Source organism: Maniola hyperantus, chromosome 20 (genome assembly GCF_902806685.2).
Source record: "Maniola hyperantus chromosome 20, iAphHyp1.2, whole genome shotgun sequence".
Lineage (NCBI taxonomy): Eukaryota > Metazoa > Arthropoda > Insecta > Lepidoptera > Nymphalidae > Maniola > Maniola hyperantus.
This window is the reverse complement of record NC_048555.1, coordinates 8,148,439-8,171,356: the sequence shown is the minus strand read 5'-3', so window position 1 is coordinate 8,171,356 and position 22,918 is coordinate 8,148,439. Positions and strand designations below refer to the sequence as shown.

Genomic DNA, 22,918 nt, shown 5'->3' with positions numbered 1-22,918 from the left:
ACAGTTTTATTACTCATTCCATTCGAGGACTAACTATGACATTTGTAGTAGTTCTGCAGCCTAGTGCGTGTGACGATCATAAAAGATTTATAGTGACCTCTGGAAATAAGGGTTTGAAATGAGGATAAATGTTTAATCCTTAGGAAATTAATAGTACACTCCCATTGGATTTTTCCTTGAAGGAAGGATATTAAGTAACGATGAAATCAGATTTTAAATTTGGAAGATGTAGGGAAACCTCTGAATCTATTCAACATCGTGAAAAATACTTGCTGAAACTCCAGCAGTCTTTAAAGCGCACCACTAAGCTAGGTCCAGACTTTGAATCAGTTAGAACACTATCAAGATCAACAGAAAAGTTCAAATCCATACTAACATTATAAATGCGAAAGTGTGTTTGTTTGTTCGCTAGCTTTTCACGGCCCATCCGTTTAACCGATTTTGACGAAAGATACAGAGGTAGGTAGCTTGCATACAGAAGACGGACATAGGCTACATTATGTTCCGGAAAATCAAAAAGTCCCCACGGGACTTTTAAACACTAATCCGTTTAACTGATTTCGACGAAAAATACTTTTTTTTCAGGAAAATCAAATACGGAATTTTAAAAAGCCAAAAATTACGCCGACGAGTTAAAAGTATAAGGCGTTCGATAAATAGGCTTGGTGTCTACTCTCTGCTCCCTCTGCCCCAAAAAGAGGACGTAGGATTTAATGATGATGATGATGAAATCCACTCGGGTGACGCCACAGTTATCATCTTGGAACCAAAACAAAACATGGAGGCATATAATATAGACAACTGCAAATCGGGTCGCAAAATAACGATAATATTCACGCGATATATTTAGCGAGGCGGTGAGATGGCGCGGTCGTTAGAGCGTGTTCTCGTGTGTCATTTTAAGGATGTACCAAATTGAAGGCTCCGGCGGGCGTCATAGGGGAGGCTGATTTATACCTCGCCCCGGTCGCCTGCTTCGATTAGAGGTTTATTCATTCACCCGAGGTCAGTTTTCTTGGTCTCAACTTAATATTATACACTTTTTTGAAAGGAGGAAATATTATGTCCTCTGTAATAATATAAAGAGAGCTTAATATAGTTGTCATTAGAATGGAAATAAAACACCAAAGGTATAGACACGACAAGTCGAAATGGCAAACGGGGTGGGGACGCTCCGCACACTCGCCCCCGCGCTTACCCGATGCGGGATAGCGCAAGAAACGTGCGGGTGTGCGGGGCGTCCCCCCGCCCTCATACCCCGATTGGCATCTCCACTTGTCGCGTACTATACCTACTATAGGGAATAGGGATGGCACGGCTACTGGCACCGCCGGCCCCCACGCTGACACTTGATTCTCACCTTGTTGTCAGCCCTACCGTTAAACACACATACAAATCGTGTGCCGACAGGCCGGTGTGCCGGTTGTAGTAATCCCTACCTATATTATAAATGCGAAAGTGTGTTTGTTTGTCCTTCACACGTCGCAACAGAGCAACGGCTCTACGTGATTTCCCAATCTTATGCAACTTTGTCCCCGTGGATTTCCACGCGGACGAAGTTGCGGGCATCAGATAGTAGGTAATAAAATAGTTCACTTGTATGGAGTGGCGAAGGTGTGCCTTTAAGCTGGTAATTAGCAACAGCTGGTCTCCCAGCAGACAAATGAAATGAAAGTCTCCAATAGGTTACGTATCAATAGTTCATCCACACATCGGGTTATCGATTAGCCGGCTATAGGGCAGTGCGTGTAGTGAGAGCAATCAGGGCGGGCATAGACAAACTGTCGGGGCGGAGCTTAATTGGCGGTTGCGAAGATTTATGCGGAGAGCTCGCTCGTCATGCGGTCGCCAAATTTGTACCACACGACCGCACAGTGAAATGTTTCCCTTAATTTTTAGACCCCAATACGTACACCTTTGTAACTAAACTTTGAAAACTTAACCTAACTAGTTAATTATATTATATAATATTATACTACTTCATTTTTCTGTATTGCGTGTAAGTACTATCCAACACATCTAGTTTCTCCTTTCACCAAAGGTTGCCTGGAAGAGATTGCTGTGAGCAATAAGGCCGCCTTTGCATACAATAATTTTGTTAGTTTAAGTTTCTGTAATAGTTATGTAATTTTTTTTTTGTGTGCAATAAAGTATTTCTATCTATCTATCTATCTATCTATCTAACTAGGTAACACTGATTTTGCCTGACTGCCAAGGCCGAGCCGAATACTCATTTTAAAATATTTCAGCATGTTATGAATAGTGTCTCACTTTCGTTTTCAGTGTAGTGGCAGTACCACCCATGACAGCTCGAACTTCACCTCTCGCAGCACTGCAGTCCCGTTGTGACCACGACTCATGTAACTGAGTCGTAATATCGGCAGTTAAAAATCGCTTTATTAATCATGGTATGTATCCGTTTTATACAATACAATATGTCGTTAAAACACGAAATAAGCTTAAAATCCATACTAATATTAAAATATGAAAGTGTGTCTGGCTGTCTGTCTGCTAGCTTTTCACGGCCCAACAGTTTAACCGATTTTGATGAAATTTGGTACAACGTTAGCTTATATCCCGGGGAAGGACATAGGCTACTTTTTAACCCGGAAAATCAAAGAGTTCCCACGGAATTTTTAAAAACCTAAATCCACGCGGAAGAAGTTGCGGGCATCCTCTAGACATTTATAAACTGAAATCATCATTTTTTCTTGCTTGGTATTGATACCGTATTATCAACTCAATGAATCCGAACTGAAGTAGCGAGTTTCAAGTCCAATATTCCATCTCTCTAATGATCATTTTATTCCCTATATGGGATCCCCGATCATATCGCTAATGCCGTACAGGGAATAAATTATGTTACCAAATCATATTTTTTATTAACTGAATTGGAGAGACTTCATTGCAATAATGGGTTTTAAGATGTAATCCCATGAAATAAAAAACTGGTCAAGTGCGAGTTAGAACTCGATAAGGTAGGGTTCCGTATAGTCATGCTAGCTGCAAAAGTTGCGCGGTAAATATATTGTTATATGAGCTTGGATGGAGCAAGGTCGCGTTGCGTCGCGCAGCGCAGCGCAAATGCGTTTGGACATTAAGGGTTACTTGCCTTACTACCAAACTCTAAAACACATTTTATTATTCTCCCATAAAAAGTGAAAAGCGTATCGTAACAAAGAAACAGGTATTATCCTCTTTGGATCCCGTTTTTTCAAGTTTTTTGTATATAAAATGAATATTGCATATTTTTCTTCTTGTTTCCATTATGTTTCGCTAATTTAATTGTGAACGCAAAGAAGCAGGCAATGTGCCTTCACAGAGTGAATTATTACTAGACAAGAATAGTGTACTTAAATTGACAAAGAACTTTGCTACTTAGTGACTCACGAGAGCACGGGGAATTCTTTACAAGATTAATTTTTACAAGGTGCATCTACCCTCGTGAACAAAAGACGGACAGCGAAATGAAGAACTTCAAGCACGCATCAAAGTACTGATGGCTTTTAGGGACGTACCTAAAATATTCTCGGACTAGATGACTCTCTATGATGCAGATGTTAATTAAAATATTAATACTAATAAATGAATGGCAAGCTGGAAAAAACATAGCTGCTCTCTCGTTCAACAGAGCAAGGCAAAAAAGCCACGTCAGCTATAAAAGGCCACCGATCATCATGTTAAGGTACAAAAAGCGGTCCACACATAGAAAAATACATATTAAATAGCTTATGCTCGCGACTTGTCTGCGTGGACTACACAAATTTCAAACCCCTATTTCACCCCCTTAGGGATTAATTTTCAAAAATCCTTTCTTAGCGGATATGCATAGGTCCATAATAGCATCTGCATGCCAAATTTCAGCCCCATCTGTCCAGAAGTTTGAGCTGTGTAGATCAGTCAGTCACCTTTTCCTTTTATATATTTTAATATTTTATACCAGTGATGTTTGCGAAAACATGGAGGCCATTGAAAATCAGCCTTGGTGGTTGGTACCTCAGGTGTGCACCATAGAGGTTTGTGTCTGAGGGTCCAATGTCCCAACACAACTGAGAGGCTTGCCTTTTTTTAAAAAATACTAGAAGGACTGAAGAAAATTAGACGACTTTTAAAAACCCAATAGACATAAAGTAAAAAAAAAAATATGAGAATAGAAAACCTTTGGAATTTCGCCCCGGGTTTTTCGTATTTTTTCTTAACTGAACCAAATTAAAGGAACGGACATGTTATACGGACAAACAACGGTAAGGTCCTCAAGGTAAAATTAACTTCGAAACTCGATAAGCTCATCGCCTAAAGAGTCTTGTCTTGGGCAGTACGCGTCCTATAGTCTCCCTTGCGAAGTGCCGCTTCTATTTTAATTTGCCTTATTTGCGCTCTTGTTTTAAAAGCTCTGGCCTTGTTGCACGGGCGACCAACCAAATTACTTCGTTCCTGAATCCTGAACGGTTTTTCACTACGATAACCAAGCTTATGGACTAAAAGCCAGCGCGTGCCAGACCTTCGTTATTTTATAAAAGCTGAAAGTTTATCTGCATATTGTCCCAGAAACGTTTGTTTGGATGTTTGTTTGGATCATGGTGGCTTTGGGAGATAACATGTAATAAACGTGTACAAAAATTTACACGAAATGCGGATTGACTGACTTCACAAATCACACACCTTCAAAAATATATTATTATAAAAACTCTCAGGCATGCAGGTTTACTCACGATGTTTTCCTTAACCGTTAAAGCAAATGATATTTAATTAAAACGCACGTAACTCCAAAAAGTTAAGAGGTGCGGTGTGCCCGGGGAACTTCTTCATTACTTGACTATCAGCTCTAAAACATGGAAGAAAAATAATGCTACCTCGCCTATTTACACCCTTGAGAAAATGCAAGTGTCATTTCCAATTTGCTTTATTTTCACTTGTTTTAATAGCTCCGTCCTTATTGCGCCGACCGGCTAAATTGCTTCGTGCCTGACCGTTCTCTTGATTAAGACGGCACGGCACGGATCTAGGCGTAAAAACAAAGTGACGTATTTGTACACAACTCCTAGAAATCTTTAGGGACATATTGGACGTACGATTGGCTGGGGAACTTTTGTGGACGTGACCCGTTACATTAAGGTGCGGATATTAGATCAATTTATTTCTCAAAGTGATTGAAGTGGTCAACATAAATAAAGTGAAGTTTGGGAATCAAATTGATTCCAAACTTTCGCAGTTCTTAAAATTGAATACGATAATTATTTTTTCTACACTGGACAGACTTGACGTTTTATTATTACACTAGCTTATTCCCGCGACTTCATCTGCGTGGACTACACTAGTTTTAAGCCCCTATTTTACCCCCCTTAAGGATATATTTTTTTTAATGCTTTCTTAGTAGATGTCTTCGTCATAATACTATCTACATGCCAAATTTCAGCCCGATCCGTCCAGTAGTTTGAGCTGTGCGTTGATAGATCAGTCAGTAAGTCCCCCGCCTCATATCCCGATTGCCATTTCAACTTGTCGCGGACTATAATTTATTTCTCGATTACAACAAAGATATTACTACTTTAAATAATAACGAAGTATAACTTATCAACAACAGTTTTACGTTCAAAGATTTGGCAAATCGCTAATTCCTGATACAATATTAATATTTATCGTAGAATAATAAATAATCCTTGGCAGTTTTGATTCTTCATAAATGGATAGTAGATAACTAGTTGGAATTCAAATACCGTGTCACCGAAATATTTAATCAGTTCAGATTTCGGTTGACAGCTGGGTTGACAAGTTATCTTAAACTCACTTTAGGAGATTAAAAATTCAACTGGTTATCAAACATTGAGTGACTGGATAATTATTTTCCTATTTTATGAAGTCTATATTGTACCTTCTTCCATAGTCCATACTAATATTATATGGGAAAGTGTGTCTGTCTGCTAGCTTTTCACGGCTCATCCGTCAAACCAATTTTGACGAAACGCAGCTCGCATCCTGGAGATAGAAAAAGACTACTTTTGTCCCATAAAATCAAATTCCCACGGGAACTTAAATGCTTGCTGCCGAAGTCGCGGGCATCATCCAGTTACCAAAAATATTGGTTAAAATTTCACATAAATATTTTTAATCGTGTTAAGTAGGTACCTATACAGTTTTCATCATGCATTACTTTGATATTTTACTAGTATTGACTTCTTATTGAGTCCGACTGTAGCTCAGAAAGAATATATGTACATACTACACGATGAATTTATTATTTGTCTAAGTATATCATTGACTGGTGTTTGTATAGAGCTCGTTATTGCACGTACCTTTTATATTTTCCCTTCGAATGTCGATGTTTCTTGACGATTCAATGTTTATCGAACATTTTATTGTATTTGCGTAAGGACAGACAACTTACTCTTTTTATTTCCTGTAGGGTAATGATACATCGTATCACAGAAAGCGAGACGTTTAAAATACCAAAAAGAAATAAGAGCATCTAAGATTTAATATTTATTTTTATACTTTTAAAGATTCCATGTTTTTTTACGTCTGTCCGTAAAGCTATTAATTACTTGTTTAACCTGATCTCAAATTATATCAAATAACGTCTTGAAAAGTGTAACACATCCTAATTCAATAGCGGCAGATATTGGGAGAATTTTTGTTTTATGTATTATTACAAAAAAGGGCAATACGCGCAATTTGTAACTTAAGGCAGCTCAGTTCGGTGCTTTCTCCATACAAACGTAGGAGGGAAAATACAACAATATTCGATATTGTACGCACAAAACTAAGAATTATATCGATTTATCTCGTCATTATCTAGGTTTATTGATATATAAAATATTGAAAAAAATATTTATTTAAAAGTTACGAGGCTCAAAAGATTCCTATTTTAACACTAAATTAATGACAACTTTGGGCGTAAATAAATAAGATTAGGGATATGAAAATTCTAAAACAATTTATCATTAGACGTTGTTTATTTATTCATTAGTTGAAATAACTTTACTTTGCAAACATAAATTCAGCAGTTTGTTCTCAAAAATACTTTTCCTAAACCCTTTTCGCGCGCTTGATTTCAGTGAAAATCATCGTGCCTCTCAACTTTCTCATACAATGTCAAGTGAAAAGCAAACATGTTACCCACGTGCGCTGCCAATTTCGGTCGAACGTCCTGCGTCACCTTAAGACCACGCGATTCCCTTCGAGAGATATTTAAGGAAATAGATATCCTATGATAGATATATATGTAGCCTCTCAATATATTTATAATAACATAATTTTTGTAAGACAAAATATTCTTAGTTACAAGAAAATTGGTGATCTACACAATAGGCTAACTAGAAACAGAGACAAGCTTGCAGCTCCTACCTTCCGCCTCAGGAAAGTCCAAAAGTCATTTGTGGGTATGGGTATTAACTTTTATAATAAAATTCCGCAAACTATTTTGGACTTACCTTTGCACAAGTTTAAAAAATCTATTAAAATATTCTCCTGAAAAAAGCATATTACCTACACAATTGAAGATTATCTAAATGATAAAAGAGCGTGGATTTGACCGGCAGCTCGTTCCAGCAACGCACAAGACTGCAAATACTATTTTATACATGGCATAATCTTGTACCTATATCAAATATTTGAAAACAGCAACCGCCGAGCTTCTTGCTGGTTCTTCTCGGTAGGAAAGGCATTCCGAACCAGTGGTAGATGCATCCGACTATTCGTAAGTACTTGTAAAAGTTTATACGAATAAAAAAGATTTTTATTTATTATTTATTTATTTAATAAAGACTTGACTTTGGTCAAAGTGTACCAGATATCGTATCGGATAATGTAGAAAAGGTCATATACGTAATTATAGAGTAGCATATTACGTCAGATAATAATATAATTACACGTGTCAATACAGCCACAACTGTCGATACTCGACGTATGGCTACACAAAAGGATTAGCTTAATTAGCGCCAGACTATGACTCGACATACTGGTTCAACTACTTAGTAGGTACTAGGTAATTAGAGACCACGGCACTGTTAGCCTAGCTCTACTCTCGTTGTCATAACAACAAAGTTTAACAATCTCCCAGGCCCAGTACTAAGCGCTGAGGTCGTATATATGTGAAAGGTCTTGGGTTCGATTCCCAATTCCCAGAGAGTCAATTTCCAAATTCACAAGCGAGAACTTTGCCGTGGTTAACTACCACTCGACAAACCCGTGCCGCCAGCAATACATTCCGGTACATTCATCATGATCAACACATAGGCGGCTCACTACAGAGCACGGTTCTTCTAACCGTATGAGCAGGGTACATTGGCGAGTAGAAATAGAAACCGGTTAGGGGTATGGGTATAATAGGTGTAACTGCCACACCTCTTTTAGGTCAGTCTGCAAGCATCTTACGCTCCACCATCCCGCTCCACATCAATCACTTCACAGTAAGCAATAAAAGCTACTGTAGGAAGTAATATAAAAGTGCGAAATAATCTAAGATTCACTTGAACAAGGACTTTTAAACTGATTTAGTAAAAAATTTCAATGCTGTCACTTTTTGCCAACGGCATTATGGTTTTGCCAAAAAGTGACAGCATTACAGAACATCCGTTGCGGAATTAATTTCGCAGTGCACGCGCTTTTATGTAGTCCTATAGTTCTATAGTCAAAACAGAAAAATAATGTTTAAAATAAATTCCATTCAAAAGTTCTGATACGAAACAAAAGAGAACTGATGTGTACTACGAAATATGTTGATTATATTTTGCATCGGTGTTTCATTATTGGAATCGAAAACAAAAACACCCACGCAACACAAAGTACACTATTGAAATACCGCGTACATACGCAGGTGACACCGGCTGCAGCATAGAGGTGCCATGTTTTAGAGGCAATGATGTCCCACAAAACGGTCTTAAGCAATCCCCTTAGAACAGCCATAAACGGCCAGCTTGATTACGTCATTGAACAACGTTCAATAATCGAGCAGTTAACAACTCAACTGGAGAGGATTAACGGTGCCAAGTAGTTAGTGCTGTGTTGCAACTGCCTGACCGCACAATCGCGAAACGACTGCGAAGCCGCCGCGACTTCACCGGGCAACACTTGTAGTTCAGTGATAACTGCTTCAAGCTATCCATGTATTGCCGCTCGTTTTACGAAAGTTATTTGTAATTAATGATTGGCTGAATAGGCTACTTGACTCATATCTAATTTCGTCCAATAAATGATTATTTATTATAGTATTTTGCTTAAGACAACGAAAAAACGCAGGATGGATATATAAATCCAATTTAAAAAAATACAGTTTTTATTTTTATTTGAAACGCAGAAAACGCTGTCAGCCATGATGTGACGTCATTAAATATGTAAACAAAGAAATGTCATCCCTATGTCACGCGGGGACTAACGTAGTATCCATATATATAAAATTTCAAGTCCTGACTAACTTATATATCAACGCACAGCCTAAACATCTAAACAGCTGGTCCTAGATACATGAAATTTGGTGGGTGTGTTCTTTGTAGGTAAAGAGAAGGTGTCCACTAGGAAAGGATTTTTTGAAATTCCACCCCTGAGTGGGTTAAATGGGGTTTGAAATTTATGAAGTCCACGCGGGCGAAGTCATGAGCATAAGCTAGTTTTTATATATTTCTAAAAACTCATAGTAAACGTAAAAAAATATCGTTTTCTCTTTATAAATTGAATAAGTTATTAAGTAAGACTTACAACAAAGTGATCTTTGCAAAAATAAATTTGATTTGCAGTCGTTAGTGATATAGGATCACTTTAAGCAAGTCTTCGCGTGTTACGTATATTTATTTCACTGGGCACTCTAATCCACAACTTTCCTGTGGTCTTTATCGATGCGTTTTTACATTCTCGGATGATACAATAACGATAATTACTATATTTTTCATGTAAACTAGTATAGAAGTCATGTTTATTAAACTTTGGGAGGTTATGCTGTTGTTTACAAATGCATGACGTCAGAGCACAGATAATCTATCGGCCAAACTTGGCCGACAGTGTTTTCACCTGTCTAAGAAAAATATGTTTTTAAATTAAAGATTTACGGTTTTTAGGGCGCAAAAAAATATAGTGTTAATTTTTTTGATCTAATAGGACAAATATTAACCATTTAAGACCTACTTAAAAAAAGTGTCAACTAGCCTATTGATGGTATTCTTGCTGTAACCGTCCGTTTTAGCCAATTTAAAGAGAATGTCTTCCAACTAGAGAGATTATGATCATAGCACGGTAGGTTTTGAAACTACGGCAGCAGGCTTCCTAACTGATGGACAAGAGAATGAATCTTGTCTTATGTCCAAAAAAACCCGCAGGTATTCGCAGGGTACGACACAGTAAAGGTTTTCAGTGTTTAGTACGTTCGTCACGCGCGTCAGTCGCTTCAGCCACGACCTACGGAAGTCTCCATATTGAAAGAGATATAAGTAAAAAATATCAGTTACAAGCTTACGTTCTTTTATCAATAAGTTGCAGCCCATTTTTGACACCTGATGTATGAAGTTTGCGCCTCTACTTTATACAGCATCTCTCGGGGCACAGTATCAATACGCTAATTAATAAGAGCCGTCCGAACCTGAGCGCTTTTTAATAAACCATACACCACATCAGCGGTGACACTAATTGGGTTGCCATTTTGGGTCAAAACGCAACTGTTAATATCATACGATATAATCCAATTTGCATCGTGCATTCCATACTGCGACACGATGGCTCTTTGAAATTAATGTTTTCCTGCAAAATTCGTAGTTAGCGCAATGTTTTGATGAACTCGATAGATTCAATAGGTACTAACAATAGTTAGCACTTTAACATATTTGATGGATTTATCATATGAAAAATAGATACATATAAAGTACATCGCAAATGACTTAAAATCATTTAGTGAAACTTATTGATAAAATTAAGGAAACTGGTGTTTAGCTTTAAATAAAATAATCTTACAGTAGCATCCCAATATATTAACAATAATATAATTTTTGTACGACAAAACATTCACAGTTACAAAAAAATCAGTGATCTCCATGATAGGCAAACTAGAAACAAAAATAAGCTAGTACTCCTGCGCTCCGCCTCCGGAAGGTGGGAAAGTCATTTGTGGGAATGAGTGTAATATTTTATAATAAAATTCCACAAGCAATTTTAGACTTGCCTTTACACAAGTTTAAAAAATGTGTTAAAAGTATGCTCCTAAAAAAAGCATATTATACAGTCGCAGACTATGTAAACGATAAAAAAGCTTGGATTTGACTCGCTCCAGCAATGCACGGGGCTGCAATGGCTTGTATAGTACGGTATACTAACATTGTAAATTGAAAATTTAAAAAGAGCAACCGCCGAGTTTCTTGCTGGTTCTTCTCGGTAGGAACGGCATTCCGAACCAGTGGTAAATTAAAACTACCTGACTATTCATAAGCACTTGTAAAAAGTTTACATGAATAAAAAAACATTCTATTCTATTCTATTCTATTCTATTCTATTGTCTTCATAAGTACAGATTTAAAGAGAGAAGGCTTCAATAGCTAACGGTTAAAGGAACGGACTGATTCATTCATTACGATATTGCCGTATAATGTATCAAGGCGGCTACTTCTATTACCGCCGCACCGCTCATGCACACCTAGCTTTATTGGATGAATTTATAGTTCTACTTGAAAATTGATCAAATTGCATGTAATAAATCGATCAATATCATCTTAATATCCAAGACTTACCTCAACCAGTGTCTCTTGGCGATCGCAGTGTGACAGCAGATGGCGTCGTACTGATCAGCGATCCATACAATGAGGATGATGTAGAAAGCCGTCGTGGTGTCGTTGAAGAACTCCGACATGATAGCCTCCATACCTGATAACAAACGATACGCTTGTTAGAATAGACGAAACGACGAAAGGTAGACGAAACGGTAGACAAAACCACTGCACATGATATTAATTATGATTGCAAGCTGGCATATTTAGTACAGACAGGAAATATTGGACATCGACCTCTAGAAAGAGGTTTCGGCTTTGTAGAGCGTTGACTCTGTCACTCATATCAATATGACGTTTTGTCGGTCTCAACAACAGAGACAACGCTCTACGAAACCGCTATCTCTTTCTAAAGGTCGATGTACAATACTTTCTGTAGAATTAAGAAGTTCACAGGTGTAACGATTTAATTACAGTTACATTCAATAGTGTAGTTACGCGCCTTGGATCAATTTGCGCAAATATAAACAAATCCTTAGGGTGCAAGATAAAGTTTAACTAATACTAGTTTCCTTTTTTACTAGTAGGATAACAATAAGGTCGGTATCCACTAAATCAGAGATGGGCGGAAATTAGTTTAGCACTGGCAGATTAATCAGGATGTTAGTAAATAACGTGATAATTTTTTCACGTCATCCATCAATAATCTGAATTTCTGGTCTGCTGAATACATCTTCGCTTCTCTCCGCAGATTTCGCTTAACTGGAACCGGGTCTTAATAAACATTTTAGTAAAAGAACCGCCACAGCACGCCGTATCCAATATATATGTAGCTACAGCGTGCTACGGCGTAAACCACTGTGGTTTTGCTGAGAAAGCAGACCTTTTGCAATGAAGAAAAATGGTTTTCAAACTAACTTTAACTACGACCTACAAGTAAAATTTAAAAAAAACACGAATGTGCCGCCAAAAACTAACTTTTGAAAATGGCGCCAAAAATATCGAAATTTAAAATAAGTTATAGCCAGTGTCACTCGGGATGATGTAATGATTCTAACGATGCCCAACCTATACATCCAAATCCGTTCAGACATTTAGAAGTTATGGTAGAGTAAAGAAAACTCAAATACATGAACCCTGAAAACATTACACTCCTTTCCTGGACAGTCGTGTGAAAATAAGTTAGGTAGTTACCAATCTCGCGAGACATTACATTACAATGTAATTAGACCCGTGGAGGAACCCAGCTTGCAATTTCACTACCTCAAGTAGCAAAGTACAGTCGCATATTTTAGCGGTGCAAGTCGACATTAAATATCGCGGGTCATATGTGAGCGTCACCGTCGAGCGTCGGGTGTCGGGTGTCGGGTGTCGGGTGTTGGGCTAACTAGGTGTCGACAATTACCCGCTAACGACTGACACCCGAGAAACGCTACGAGCTTATTAGCCGCTCGAGGTGCAGTGGGACATAACCTAGACTGGTGTAGGACACCCAAAATGTCCATGAACTATGTTATAAATAAAGAGAAATAATTTGGACAGTCAAGTGATTTTTTCTTAGTGCTTTTTTCTAGACTATGCGAATTCTCAGCGACAGCGATGCAAAATGGTTTTGTACATATACCTATAAAAGTTAAGTAGGCTGCGAATATATCCATGGTAGCAGCGAAATTTCGCCGGGTGCAAAAGTTCATTGAAGGTAGAATTACTACCTAATTTATAGATTTCTAAGATTTTACCATATAATATAAATTAGTTAAACCCACACATATTACAATTTTTTCGCGTTTCAATGAAAATGCCATCTACAGTGAAATTTCTATAAAACTTTTACACTTTTTTTGGTTTAGACCGCTCAAGAGCATTAAAACGAAGTTTCAGAATATAATATAGAGCTAGGTTGTCAATTCTTTTATGTGAATGTAATCGACTTATTTTAGCGATCTCAGTTGACATAAAAAATCGCGTGCCATATGTAAGCGGTCACCGGTAAGCATCAAGTTCCGCAGAGTCGCGCTAATTAGGTGTCGACAATTACTCGCTAACGAGCGAAACATGAGCGGCGCCAGGAGTTTATTAGTCGCTTAGTGCGCGACACCGCCTAGACTGGTTTAGGATTTAAAACTGTAGGTCAGTTTTAAATCTTCCATGAATACCACCTCTATTTTTTTTGTTTTGAATCCATACTTAATATTATAAAAGCGAAAGTGTGTCTGCCTGTCTGTCTGTCTGCTAGCTTTTCATGGTCCATTTATTAATTCAATTTTGATAAAAGGTATAGGGATAGCTCACATCCCAGGGACCACTTTTTGTCCTGGAAAATCAAAGAGTTACCATAGTTTTCTTAAAGGGATCAACCGTATAACCGATTTTTATGGAATTTAATACACGGTTAACTTGCATCCCAGAAACTGACACAGGATACTTTTCATCCCGGAAATTGCAGTTATACCTACATAATATAAAGTAACAAATTGGTATAGAAGTATAGATATCAAACATTGAGACTCCCAAAGTATAACCACATCAACAAACTCCACAGGAATTAGGCAGTCAACCCTCAGAACTCAGACAATCACAGCGGGGATATAACTCAATACAATACGGCAACTGTCCGGCGCCGCGGCAGCCCTATTTGCATGTTGATGAGGCGCCACTGATACGATGAACATGTTACCAGTCACGAGTCCAACGCCGAACTACCTCCTAACCATGTTCGCACAATTAGGGCTGACTCCGAATTAATTACTTACACTCCTTACATGTATACCGATGTAAATGTCGCTGTTACAGATCATTTAACTGGATGTAAACTGAGGATGCAATAATAAATTAATTGTGGGATGAAAACGATTTGTATGAACTGCACAAAGCGACACGGAATTGAATTAAAATGGGACTTCGTACTAATTTTTCATACTCAATTAACAAGGTAAGAAAAGGTCTTGCTCTTGTTATATCCGATTTCAGGTCCGTCTCATAAGCTTTTTTTGGACAGATGTGGAAGTTTGCTCTATCGTTCGCAGCTGAAAAGTCACGGCTGTTACCAATTCAGCGGAGCGTGCGAAGTAATCCGGAGCGAGGCGAGTAAACAAATTACCGCGCGGGTCGAGACGGGGCCGGCCGAACGACGTGACGGCGTCCGCTATTAATTTTAATTCCGGCACGAGACGTAGATCGCCAGAGATGGGTGAGAGGCACGCGCGAAACACTGCTAACACGAAATAATTTGATGATAGAACAATCAAATATTCAATGCTGAAAATGTGTCTGATACTCGTAGCTGCAATAATTTTCCATTGCATCCCTGAATCTTTGGAAATTGACGATTTTAAAACGATTAACATTTGCATCAGCTCAATCCATATATTCAAATATCGGAGGAGTCTTGAAGAAACCAAGTTTTTATCATGGACTCCTTCCCTGATTGATTGTTAATTTAATTTGCACATCACTACCTATATTATAGATGCGAATGTGTGTTTATTTGTTGGTTTGTTGATTTGTCCTTCAATCACGTCGCAACGGAGCAACAGATCGACGAGATTTTTTGCATGGGTATAGTTTAAGAACTGGACACACCAACAATCTGATGTGCAGTTTAGTTTGACGAGACTGGAGACAAACTAAAATGCGAAAGTGTGTTTGTTTGTTGGTCTGTCCTTCAACCACGTCACAATAGAGCCACAGATTGACGTGATTTTTTTCATGGGTATAGACTATAGTTAAAGACCTGGAGAGTGACATATGCTACTTTTTATTCCAGAAAATCAAGTCGGACGAAGTCACTGGCATCACTAGTAAGGTATATATTACGAACGAAAAAATAATGTTTGTTTTAATTTAAATAAATTCTCTAAGGGAGCAGAAAATTTCTTTACCTCTTTAATCAAAGATGAGTAGATATCAGACAGTTTTCCGCTCAGATTTCATTATCAGTCAGCATACGATAAAATGAAAACGCACACTCGGATCCAGCTTGAGGAGCAATCCTTGCCGGAGGTGAACAGCACACAAATTGTTACTTCTTCCTAGTTTAATCAAGGGGGACACCCGCGGCGTCTGTCGTCCGCTTCCTTGAACTTGGCACAAATTGAGAATAATGGCTCCAGTGCCGTTTTAAGGTTCTTCTTAGACATTTGTATTAGATTGTTGGCGTTTTAATGTAGCTATCTATGTACACTATCCATATTATAAACTAGCTGATGCCCGCCGTTCGTTCGCTTTGATTTAGGTTTTAATAATCCCGTGGGAACTCTTTGATTTTCCGGGATAATAAGTAAGCCTATCTTTTTTTTTAATAGAGTGAGCGAGCAAACGAGAAGGCGGGTCACCTGATGTTAAGTGATTACCGCCGCCCATGAACATTTGCAGCACCAGAGGAACCGCCGATGCATTGCCGGCCTTTTAGGAACTTGTTGGTCCGCCCCGTGAATAACCCCATGTTGTAATCTAGTGGTATCTTCAGGTCTTTAATTATATCAATGCGAAAATCACGTCGATTCGTTGCTCCGTTACGGCGTGGTTCGTATTATCGAAAGGCAAAATAATCGGAAATTATAGTGAGTATCTATAGAATCGTAATCTTTAGGCAAACTTAGACTTACCTTTAGTAAGTACTAGCTGGTGCCTATGACTTCGTCCACGTAGATTTAGGTTTTTAAAAATCCCGTGGGAACTCTTTGGTTTCCTGGATAAAAGTACAGGTCTTTAGCTATACCGACCCATGCAAGAAATAACATCGATCCGTCGCCCCGTTGCGACGTAATTGAAGGACAAAACAGAAAACAAACAAACCAACAAACAATAACACTATCGCATTTATTATAATAAGTAATGATAAAATGGTAACTTTTAGATGTTGAGGGACCTTTTTTATTTAATGAAGGACAAAGACCAACCTTGTAACACCGTGTCACGCCAAGGTTTAATTTTATGTGTAGCCAGTCATTGAATCACTCCCTTAGGATCTGGATCATTAAGTGGATAAATGGTTAATGAAATTGAATGAGTACTAAACATCGAAGTGGAATTTCGCCAGTCACCTAGCCGTCGTTAAATGTTGTTATCGTTGCGATTAAGTAACAAAACAAGTCACGGGTGAGACGCGCGGGTGGCGGGGTGGGGAGGGGTCGTCGCGAATAATAATCTCAGTTTACGACGGGAGGCGAGTGAATCAATAAAAACACTAATAATGCACAGGCGTAATCCGGCTCCTGCAACGCGATTACCGTCACTAACGAGCTCGTAAAGGCGGATATCCGATGCACGGCTTAGCGCCCAAACTTAGCGCTGCGGGGTTACATGGCAATAGCCAAAAATCAGCCAAGTACGAGACGGACTCGCACACCAAGGGATCGTACCATCATACAAGAAATTTTTATGATGCAAACTTTATTATCTCTATTATTTTTTGTTATAGCGGCAATAGAAATACACATACTGTGAACATTTCAAGTTTCTACCTATTACGGTTCACGAGATACAGCCCGCTGACGGACAGACAGACAGACAGACAGACGGACGGACGGACCGACAAACGGACAGCGGAGGCTTAGTAATAGGATCCCGTTGGGATCCTTCGGATACGGATCTCTACAAACGGGGCTGCCGGTGTTACAAGTTTTGTTGATAGAACGCGCAGCGCTGGGTTCGACTTAGAATTTTACAAGAATAAATTCGACAATGGTCTGTCTTGCCAGAGTGAACTAGAGTGACGGAACTCTCGATTCGATCCTAAATCGACAGTATGTTATATATTAGGCTATGGGCAATGGGTATGGTGAAATCAAAGAATAATAGGCGATTCATAGGCTACCTAGCGTCAAATGTAGGAACATTTGACACCTGCCAGTGACGTCGAAGCCTCAACGTTTTATTACAAGTTCTCTAACTGTCGTGAACTGTAGTCATGCTTGATGTTTCTTAAGCTTCATTCACACCCGAGCAACTTATTACGACATTGGGGCATGTCACAGGGCCGTATAGAACAATAATTTAAAATAATGATTTTAGGCTTATTTCCTGGTTTAACGACATTGGTGCCGTCGTGACAACGACACGACTCATGCAACTAAGTCGAAATATCTAAAACTAAAAACCATCATATAAATCGTGGTATGTACCTGTTATTTACATTAGGTATAATAATAATTTAAAACGTGGCAAGATTATTGTCGACAGATTGCCGTATCAAAATATTCCAATTCTACAGCACGATATTTCCTTTTCATAAAATAGACTGCCCCATAGCATGCCGCAATGTTGTTGCTTCACCGTAAAACAGCCTTTACACTTACACTAACAAACCATTCAGAGAACCACTGAAATTATATATGTACTTATATTTATCAAAAATGATAGAATAATTTATATCCAATGAAAATAATTTAAAGCCTTCTAAACTGTTTCATACATTTAATTTAATAACAAGTATAAAGTTAAGCCACATGTTGAGCCGCCCTAAAAAAATAGTACGACAAAATTTATTCATACTCTGCGCAGACTAAGAGCGGGAGGCAATAAACTAAAGTGATAATCTAAGTATCAACCACCAAGTACCAAAAGCATAGTAAAAACTTTCTCGTTCAGCGAGATTACTCCCGCCTGAACTACGTTTCGGGACATACACATTTGTTAAAGCCGTCTAGAGAAACGATATTCGTTTCATAGGAAAATAGTCCTTATTATCAAAGTGGAACAGGTGATCTTGTGAAGGTGGGTACCGAAGCGAGCGTATCGGTTCAACGCCAATTTGTATCGAGCATGCTTGTTAATAAAGCCCATTGTGTCCTCGCCTTATCCAGATTAGCTCACGAAGATGGTCCTTCAATCTAATCTGTTCAGGTTTGCACTACACCGACCTAAGATCCTAGGATATTATGTTGGATATTAGAATGTGGAATTTGACTGCGACGAAAATTCTTTTCAGTCACGTTTATAGGGATAAATTGAGAAACATTTTTTGTTTATTTCCATCTTCATTTTGGTGATGATTTCTAAAACTCAAAAAAACATTACCTATTAATTAATTAATAAAAAAACCAGCCAAGTGCGAGTCAGGCTCGCGCAATGAGGGTTCCGTACTACAGTCGTATTGTTTCGACATTTTGCACGATAATTCAAAAACTATGATGCATAAAAATAAATAAAAATCTGTTTTAGAATGTACAGGTGAAGTCCTTTTATATGATACCCCACTTGATATAGTCACTCACTTCGAAAGTTGAAAATACTAATTATTAGTTCATGACCACAATTTAATTTTTTTGTGTGATCTAACCCTAAATTTACGGTTTTCAGATTTTTCCCCAAATATCAGCTATAAGACCCACCTTCCTGCCAAATTTCATGATTCTAGGTCAACGGGAAGTACCCTGTAGGTTTCTTGACAGACAGACAGACAGACAGACAGACAGACAGACAGACAGACAAACAACAAAGTTTTTTTTATTTTTTATTCATGATCTGTTATTTTCATGATCAAACGCTTTTGTAAAACTTTGTACGACAATACCAAACCCTAATTATAACTTTAGAAACTAAAACAGAAGCTAAAATATCAGTAGGTAAATATCTGTACGAGAATTGCTTATTGATCCGTACTTCAACTAAAGAACTTCAATACGGTTTAATTCGCGTAATCTAAGGGCCAGCGCCCACAGACGGAGTGGAGAAGGACCTTATTTTTGGTAACAAAAAAACTTTACGTATATACGATGAATTTGGTATACTGAAAACATAATATAGGAGAACCAAAGAATACGAAGCAAACCGCGCGCCGCCGCCACTATGCTAAAGGTTATTTTAAATTGTTACCAAGAAAGACGCCGCGGCTTGGCTCCTCTTCATTCTGCCGATGTGCACTGCGCCTTTTTTCATACAAACTTCTTATGGTCATTAATTTAATAAATAATTTATGTTTTTTCCAACATTTCCCTACATACTATGATCTTGATCTCAAAGTTTATTACTTGTGCGTTATGTATGTGCATATCGTTGAGTTTACAAAAGAACAATAGAAAACGACCTGCCGTGTCATGAAAGCAATATGAGAGAAAATCAGCGATTCCTTCAGTAATTTGACTGCTAGAACTATACCCATTACAGGCTTCTACCACACATTCTAAATCGGTTGATGGTATAAATTACTTTAGAATCCTCAATATCAACTAGAACATTAGGAGCAAATTGACCTTAAAACTCAGATTCGATTATAACTCAAATCCTCTGAAGAAGATAAATAAAATATAATAATTTTTGAAGTGTAGTATATTGCAAAACAATTTCTCAATTCTTATCGAAGCAACATCTTCGATATTATAATAGGGATTATTAGCACAAGCCGCTTTCCGTTTCGCGAGGGCGCCCCTAGCATTGAAGTGGAAGAGGAGTCAATCATTAGAGCCGCTGAAGAGGTTAATTTCGGTAATCCTCTTTGCCGCTCACCTACAATCTGTTGCGAGATTCCCGCCGCAGGCAGCGTTGAGTAGATTAATGTCGTCGGTATAACAAAAGTGATACTAAAGCTCGAGATACACTTGCAAGCCATTAGGCACCTGCACTGAACGAAAAGCTTGTTACACATTGAGCCATAATACGCCTTTTATGCTGTTACGAATTCATTGGAGCCGAGAATCCAAGTCAAGTTCTATGACTCCGGTTAAATTTTTTTTGGAAAAAGTGATCGTAGTGTAGTGGGGTTATGTATTAGTATTGAGTAGCAGTAATAAACGGGACATAGAACAGCTCACACGTGTTTGATTTACACATCTATCCACTCTACGGAACCTCCAACGACAACATCACATGGCGACCGTGACAGCGAGCGGACTTTTGCACGGGGAGTAGCGGCCGCTCGCACCGCGATAGCAACACGTGTCGGGAATAACATTAAAATAATTACAAAAATGGGACCAAAGTGCTCCAAGTGTGTATGCGAGAACAAAGAGGTGATATCACAAAATGGAGACTCCAACATGGACCACCCCATGTACACAAACAATATAATGATGGCAGCAATATTGGCGATATGCAGCGCAGCAGCTATTTTTATAGGAGTTGCTAAATACAGACAATGCCACAGGAACTGGATTAATGAAGGAGTGAGAGCGGACTTTATAAGGAGGCTGCAGGAGCGGATGTCTACGAGAGGAGATCGAGAGGAGAGTCGAGTATAATGTGTGACAATTAAAGTGATGTGCGCGTAAAGTGCGGAAAGTGCGTAAAGTGCGGGAAGTGCGGTGAGAAAATGAACAGTATAGATTTATTGTAAAAACTATTGAGAAAATGGACAGTGTATAGACTTAATGGAAAAACATTTAAGTAATATAAATAGTGAATTAGAGTACTTAAGAGTAAGCATTAGGAAATTAGGACCAGATAGGAGGCTAGAGGAAATAGGATTAAGCAAGGTAAGAAAAGCGTTAGAAATATACGAAAATTATAAAACATTTATCACGCAATTAAATGAAAAGGATTTAGAATATTCATCATTAGTCATACAAAAACTGTGTGAAAACATTGAGGAAACTTTTCTTAAAATATTAAGCTATGATAAGTCATCAGTCGAAAAAATGACTGGTAAGCAAGAGAATATAGAACAGTCATCATTCGAAAAAATGGATAACTTCGACCTAAAAACGGCGAGTACTTTAATCCCGGTAATGGATGGTAAACAAGAGAATATAGAACAGATAATAGACAGCATCGAAATGTATAGCAGTTATCTAAAAGGTCAGGACAGCAAGGGGTTGCTAATTTCTTTTATATTAAAAACTAGACTATCAAAAACCGCGAAATTAAAACTTAATTCCGAATATTCCACTATTGACAATTTGCTATCAGACATGAAAAAATATTTGCTTACAAAAAAGTCTGCCAATTCATTGCTGTCCCAAATAAACAATTTAACACAGAACAATATGTCTATTAGCGCTTATGGTGAAAAGCTGGAGGAGCTCTTTATAGGCCTCACCATATCACAAGCCGAAGAAAATCAGAAGGCACGTGATATATTGAGACCTATAAACGAGAAACTAGCAATAAAGAGGTTTGCGGATGGCCTTCGTAACCGAAGGCTGAGCACCATAATATCAGCCAGGAATTACAGCGAGTTGAAAGACGCAGTACGCGCAGCGGAGGATGAGGAGCTGGCCACCGCCGGGACATCGTCCAACAACGGGGTCTACTCATATTCGCAAGGCCGGAATCAGTCATTTCGTTACCCCAGGTACAGTCGGGGACGTCGAAACTTCCACCGTACGAGTGGCCCTCACCGAGGCGCATATCAGCCCACACCACAGGTAAGGAGAGGTTATTATAACTATAATTATCGTGCTAGGACCACACCTACGAGGTACTACAACCAGTCCAGATACCCAAGAAATAACACCAGGTTTTATAGAGGCAACTCAAATAATAATCACCGTCAGGGAAATGCTTACGTCACAGCGTCTGAGCAAAAGGAGGAGCAAGATATAAATTTAGCAGAGTTTTTTCGAGCCTAATTATGCTTTAGTATGTGAAGGGTTAGATTTCATATATTTGTTTATCGGTAATCGGAAATGCAAATTTTTATTGGACACAGGGGCATCTTTATCTATCATAAATAGTCAGATTATTCAAAATCAAGTAAAAAAGTATCAAAGTACTACAGTTATAAAAGGTATAGGTGGAAAAATACAGTCGACATGCTTAGCGTATGTTCCACTACAGTCAGCAAACGGTTTCATATTTCGCCACAAGTTATACCTATTCGATAACGTTCCATGCGGAGCGGATGGAATTATCGGGCTAGACTTTCTCAGAACTTATAATGCAAACATAGACTTGCCTACGAACAGACTTACGTTACAATTTAATTATTATGAAACATGTACCTTAAGAATATGTAAGTCTACTAGCAAAACCGTAGAGTCGGACGAATACTTAACTATTCCATCACGTAGCGAGTCAATTCATTATTTGAGTGTTAGTAAAAGCTTATATAAAGATTGTGTTATACATCCGAAACAATTACATGAAAACGTATTTCTGGCAGGTTGTATCGTAAAGCCGAATAGAGGTAAAATACCAGTAAAAATAATGAATACGGATGAAAAGCCTATAAAAATACTTAAATCGAGTATTATTCAATCGGGAAACATTGACTATTTAGAAAACTATAACCTATGTTCATTTAGCGAATCTCAAAAACATGTTAGCCGTGTTAAAAAATTATTAGCAGAATTGAAATT

The 22,918-nt window shown here is 38.3% G+C and overlaps 1 protein-coding gene across 1 annotated transcript in view; it reads right to left on the bottom strand.

Moving 5' to 3' along the window:
• The window catches only part of LOC117991559 (membralin), a 140,254-nt gene that overhangs the window by 62,421 nt on the left and 54,915 nt on the right, over positions 1 to 22,918 (bottom strand). The window contains exon 9 of the mRNA XM_034979155.2: positions 11,706 to 11,838. Coding sequence (XP_034835046.1) covers positions 11,706 to 11,838 — 133 coding nt within the window. The remainder of the gene's footprint in view (positions 1 to 11,705; positions 11,839 to 22,918) is intronic.